This window comes from Antedon mediterranea, chromosome 11 (genome assembly GCF_964355755.1).
Source record: "Antedon mediterranea chromosome 11, ecAntMedi1.1, whole genome shotgun sequence".
In the NCBI taxonomy this organism is placed as follows: Eukaryota; Metazoa; Echinodermata; class Crinoidea; order Comatulida; family Antedonidae; genus Antedon; species Antedon mediterranea.
In genome coordinates this window covers 9,585,242-9,591,241 of record NC_092680.1, presented here as the reverse complement: position 1 = coordinate 9,591,241, position 6,000 = coordinate 9,585,242, and the positions used below count along the sequence as shown (strand labels likewise).

The 6,000-nt window shown below is 35.6% G+C and overlaps 2 protein-coding genes and 1 long non-coding RNA gene across 3 annotated transcripts; 1 reads left to right on the top strand and 2 right to left on the bottom strand.

The window, feature by feature from the left end:
• The first annotated feature begins 841 nt into the window (after positions 1-841).
• LOC140062375 (uncharacterized) lies at positions 842-3,326 on the top strand. The gene is made up of 3 exons (XR_011847477.1): positions 842-1,004; positions 1,816-2,400; positions 3,212-3,326. It is a non-coding gene; the product is annotated as an uncharacterized lncRNA (long non-coding RNA).
• A 622-nt stretch (positions 3,327-3,948) lies between these two features.
• On the bottom strand, positions 3,949-5,161 carry LOC140063100 (uncharacterized). Its single transcript, XM_072109535.1, has 2 exons — positions 4,953-5,161; positions 3,949-4,855 (listed from the first exon to the last, which is right to left on the bottom strand). The coding sequence occupies exons 1-2, from the start codon at positions 5,159-5,161 to the stop codon at positions 3,949-3,951; spliced, it is 1,116 nt and encodes a 371-aa protein (XP_071965636.1).
• A 52-nt stretch (positions 5,162-5,213) lies between these two features.
• LOC140063099 (uncharacterized) lies at positions 5,214-5,693 on the bottom strand. Its single transcript, XM_072109534.1, has one exon. The coding sequence runs from the start codon at positions 5,691-5,693 to the stop codon at positions 5,214-5,216; it is 480 nt and encodes a 159-aa protein (XP_071965635.1).
• Positions 5,694-6,000: the final 307 nt, after the last annotated feature.

Here is a 6,000-nt window from a genome sequence, read left to right as displayed (position 1 = left end):
TAAATCATTCTAATATAACTAATACTTTTATAATCACGTTTAATACAATAAAACTCAACGATCGTTTCTTAAAATACTCTTAAACAATGGTGTTAATTTACTCAATTATTTCTCTTAATATGTTCACGTTTTCTCAGAAAGGTATGCAGTCTTCTCACGTGTATTACTCCAAAAACACAACTTTGTAGAGGGCGTTAGTTCCTTTCTCTAACAAAACACTCCCCCCCCCCCCCCCACCCCACCTCAAATTGAAAAGGCCGGGCTAGCGAGCATCAGTGTAACACGTCCTCACTTCACCAAGACTGTGACCCACAGTCAGTAAATACTTCTGCTGGATATCCTCTTATCGCAGAAAACCTCCTAAATACTTTCTGCACTGCACCCTCACTGTAGTCAACCGCCAAATCGAGATGCACAGCTCTAGTCACTAGACAGTTTAGTATCACTACATACGCCTTGCCCTGAGTCCTCTTCTGGACTTCACCTCTTACTCTGAATGGGCAGAACAGAATTTATTTATTTATTTATTTTTATTTATTTATTCCTTTAGCATCCATTCAACAATACATTTAAAATACATAACAAAGAAAAAATACAAACAGTTGGAATATTAAAATTCATTAAAACCAGAGTGAATGGATGCAAGGACGACCCATAAAATCGACAATCGTCAATTTATTTCCAATGGGGTCCATTGCAAGAGAAATCGGAGATGTAAGGTGAACAAAGATCATAAGAAAAGCATATGGAAATGTGAAAGACATTTTTTTTTTGTCTTGTGTGGGTTCGTCCCACTTTTATTATAGTTCTATAAATATAAATAATATATGTATATGTGGGGATTAATCTAATCATGTGATAATTAAATACTGCCCCCTATAGGTGTTACTGCCCCCTATAATTGTAACAGTCTTTTTCAAATGATTTTCTTTCTTTTGTATTCATGAACCGGTCAAGGAAGCAGATAGTTTTGTCTCTTATTTAATTAAAGATCTGATTAAAAGGTAATTGCTCTACTTTTTACATATATTACTTTGTTATACATTTATAAGATTCTGTTATGTTTAAGAAACACTATTAATGTTGTATTTTAAGATGATTGCATTCATAGGCCTAGACATTTGTTTTGGGTTAACCTTGACTCATGGAATGTGCAGTTAGGAAGCCTATTGAATAGTATTGTGTTACAATCTTTGAACTAGGATTTTATGCCATATAATGTTATAATATATACTTTTGTGATAAACCTTCTTTGTATTAACAAAATATGTTTAGATAGATTTAGTAATGTTTAGTTTATAGAAGATAGTTTCTAGTTAACAGTTTGTATAAAATAGTTCATCCTACAGTTCACACTTGATTAATTTGTATACACGAGGCTACCATGCTCGTGATAGATCGTCATGTAGTGCGCCCTCTATTTATCATACAAAATGGCTGTGCCCATGGATTTGTTATTGTTTATATATTTTACACAAACCTAAGATTATAACTCCTTGATTCAATGAATAGACTAAGTTTAGTATTCAAATAGTGTGAGTAAATTCCAACATGCATTTATTCTAGTAATATAATAGTAATATTCAGGCACTTATGATGCAATTGTGTAGGTAATTAATTAGGTATTTGTATACTCTAACAAAGTATACAGAGGCTGTTTAGGTAGACGTGCCGTTTGACGTAATAGTCGCAGTCCTCAGAGAGAATCCTTTTTATTAGAGTCGCCTGTTAAGTGAGGTCGTTACTAAGAATTGGCTTGTATTTTAGAATATTATTTACTTTTGTTTCTCATTGTATTTATTTTGTGGTTTTCAGGACCATACTGATCTCTATTGTTATGCTAAAAACAAATTAAAACCAAATACACCACCGGACCGTGGTAAAAGTGAGAAAAGGCGTGTTTTTCCTTTTGTGTTGTCGTCCACATCCTTACAATTTGGTGTCAGAAGTGGGATCGTGGATCGTATTTGGCTTTAACATTAGAGATCAGTGATGGCAGGCAAGGCATCGTTGCGAGATGTGCAGAGGACGGTTGATGAGCTAAGAGCCGAACTAGAAGCAACTAGGCGTGCTGCCCATGGGAATGGAAACACAGTATATGTTCTCCCAGAGAAGAAGATGAGACACTTTGTGGGAGCCGAAGGGGAATGTGTGGAGTCCTTTGTTGAAGACATCAAGGCAGCTATAAAAGTCAGAAAGTTTGAGGACAAACTCAGCTTAAACAGGGGAGTGTGGGGATTAATCTAATCATGTGATAATTAAATACTGCCCCCTATAGGTGTTACTGCCCCCTATAATTGTAACAGTCTTTTTCAAATGATTTTCTTTCTTTTGTATTCATGAACCGGTCAAGGAAGCAGATAGTTTTGTCTCTTATTTAATTAAAGATCTGATTAAAAGGTAATTGCTCTACTTTTTACATATATTACTTTGTTATACATTTATAAGATTCTGTTATGTTTAAGAAACACTATTAATGTTGTATTTTAAGATGATTGCATTCATAGGCCTAGACATTTGTTTTGGGTTAACCTTGACTCATGGAATGTGCAGTTAGGAAGCCTATTGAATAGTATTGTGTTACAATCTTTGAACTAGGATTTTATGCCATATAATGTTATAATATATACTTTTGTGATAAACCTTCTTTGTATTAACAAAATATGTTTAGATAGATTTAGTAATGTTTAGTTTATAGAAGATAGTTTCTAGTTAACAGTTTGTATAAAATAGTTCATCCTACAGTTCACACTTGATTAATTTGTATACACGAGGCTACCATGCTCGTGATAGATCGTCATGTAGTGCGCCCTCTATTTATCATACAAAATGGCTGTGCCCATGGATTTGTTATTGTTTATATATTTTACACAAACCTAAGATTATAACTCCTTGATTCAATGAATAGACTAAGTTTAGTATTCAAATAGTGTGAGTAAATTCCAACATGCATTTATTCTAGTAATATAATAGTAATATTCAGGCACTTATGATGCAATTGTGTAGGTAATTAATTAGGTATTTGTATACTCTAACAAAGTATACAGAGGCTGTTTAGGTAGACGTGCCGTTTGACGTAATAGTCGCAGTCCTCAGAGAGAATCCTTTTTATTAGAGTCGCCTGTTAAGTGAGGTCGTTACTAAGAATTGGCTTGTATTTTAGAATATTATTTACTTTTGTTTCTCATTGTATTTATTTTGTGGTTTTCAGGACCATACTGATCTCTATTGTTATGCTAAAAACAAATTAAAACCAAATACACCACCGGACCGTGGTAAAAGTGAGAAAAGGCGTGTTTTTCCTTTTGTGTTGTCGTCCACATCCTTACATATATATGCACATTTATATAATTCTCTTATTTATAAGGTACATTGTTAAAAAAATACATATCTTTTGAACTGTATATACATAAGACTAAGATTATTTTGATGTTAAGAAGTAACCACATTTACATTCATATACATTTTTAAAAATACAATTAATTAAAATATGTCGATGGCAGTAAACTGACGATAAAAATTGATTTAAAAAAAACGTACTTATGAAAAAGTTATTATTGTTGTTTTATTCTGTTCGTGTCCGTTGTCTGGGTAGAGAGGCTATAAACTCAGGGGAAGAATATAAAGAATCTTCCCTTTTCACCAAGAAAAAAATGGATGAGATGAAAACGAAGAATGCAAAAGCTTGAAAAAAGGGTGTTTAGAATGGATAGGATGGAATGATATATATAATGAAAACCGTAAGGTTAGAGTCCATACACAGTGCAAGTCCAAGGTAATATTTTGGCTCTGTGTGTATGTGAGTCGCTTCATACCCGGATGAAATATCTTAAAACTAATATAGTTACTAGGCCTATATACAATGTATTTAAGAGATAAAAATAGCATTTTTTTTATTTCATTAATTTAAGGAGATTTTGCTTTATATCTCCCCATTTACATTGAGCTTTAAAGTAGTGAAAGACATAATAAATAATAATCACACCCTACATAAGTCCACGGGGGTGACGGTTTTAGTTTTTGGATAGGTAGTGATCCCATAATTTGTTCCTGCACTTCAAGGCGTCTGCAGCCTATACACTTGTTTCTTACTGATGATACTATGCGCCTTAATCGGATTATCCAATATTTTTCTCTAACCTTTGCCATAGTAGCGCTCACTCTACTGTGAGATAATTTATGTACCTTCTCTAAATACAACTTAGAAAACATATGGTCTGTTGGAAGTAGAGGTACTAGTTTGTTATTGTAACTGAAATGGACATGGTTCTTGATTCTCTCTCCCACTACCACGATTCCATCTTCGTCTATCATCGGTCCTAAGCTACCATATTTGTTTGTAAATGCTACTGGCATTTTAATCTTTAAGTTTCTTATCGGGCGTTGTACGGTCTTGATCCAATACCGTTCAGCTTCATATATGTCGTTCTCGTTCAGATCTATTCCAGCGGACTTAAAGCTTTTTTGCTTTTCTATGCGCTTAACAATGGCGGTTGTTTTTAACAATTTGTCAAAGCTTCCAAATCTTTTAATGTTAATAGGGCTTTCTATCACTTCCTCTACGTCTGCCACCATGATCACTCCAACTCTTTCTGGTATGTCCGAAACGCTACAACTCTGAGAGATTTGCCATTGCTCTAAGGGATTTCTCATGAATTCTGGCCCCTGGAAAGACTGTTTATTCTCTTCTAAAAATTTGCTCGTAATACCCCTAGAAATAATATCTGCAATGTTATCTTTGTCGGCAACCCAGAACCAGTCAGTAGAGTCAATAAACTGCTGAATTTCTCCTGTCCTGGTCGCAGCGAATGTTTTAAAACCATAGCTCTCTTTCTGTATCGGACTATTTCGCTGTCTACGAGGTATAAAACCCTTACAAACGGGATTCTGCTCTCTTCTGTGATTTTTTTTTTGCTAGTCGCACACTCATCACTGCCGCGCTCAACTCCAACCTGACTATACTTGTTATTCTCACGAGGGCAACTCTACTTTTAGCAGCCATCAAGCGAGATTCGAAGACCCCAATATTCGTCTCATATCTAATGTAGGCATCTGTCCCCATAGCTTCTTCTCGGGCATCTGAGAACATTATCAACGTAGGTTTTTCGCTTTGTTTGCTTGGTTCTACACTTTGAGGACACCTTTTCGCAATTTTTAACATCCTTTAGAAAAATGCGCCATTCGCCCAAGTCTCCAGGCTCAATCTCTTGATCCTAATCCACTTTCTTTTCCCACAAATTTCTTAGTAGCATCTTCGCTCTTACGGTCACTGAAGATAGTAACCCTAATGGATCATATATGGAATTGGCTGCACCTAAACATTTCCTCTTAGTCAGGGTTCCTACTTCTTCGCAGTACGTTGGTACTGGTGCTTTAAGCTTATCGTCTCGGGGGTTCCACTCTAACCCTAAAAACTTGGTAGCCTCCATGTTTACGCCTGAGATGGTCCACTCTTTAACATTGAAACTTCCTTTGCTCAGTATAGCGTTGATCTCTTTGGATCTCTCGTAGGCCTTTTCTACGGTCTGTAGATTATCGGCAATATCGTCCATATACACGTTTTCCTGTAGAGTTTGTGCTGCCGAAAGCTCTGTAGTCTTTTGTAGTGCTCTTATAGCCATAGTAGCAGATGGTCCATCTCCAAAATTCATCGCTGTGACACAGTAAGTGTGAATTGGACGATCTATCTCCATATTCTTCCAAAGAAAGCGATTGGTATGCTGGTACAACATTGAAATATCAATACTGTGTGGTACATTTTCTTAATATCTCGTACTAAAGCAACTTGTTCTCTTCTAAATTGAAATAGAACGGCCAACAAGTTATTGTTAACGTCTGGTCCTTTGGCCCAATATCCATTCAGCACATGGCCCTTATAGTTTGCACTACTGTTAAAAACAATTCTTACAGGTGTACTTTTACTGTCCGGTTTTGCTATTCGGTGATGTGATATGTAGTGAACAGGTCCTCATCAGATAAGTCAGATAACTTACGAGCAAC

Coding starts and splice junctions, on each gene's coding strand:
- LOC140063100 (XM_072109535.1), bottom strand. CDS start 5,161: ATGTTAAAAATTGCGAAAAGGTGTCCTCAAAGTGTAGAACCAAGCAAA. Junction 4,856..4,952: donor AGAATAACAAGTATAGTCAG/GTTGGAGTTGAG, acceptor TATACCTCGTAG/ACAGCGAAATAGTCCGATAC.
- LOC140063099 (XM_072109534.1), bottom strand. CDS start 5,693: ATGGAGATAGATCGTCCAATTCACACTTACTGTGTCACAGCGATGAAT.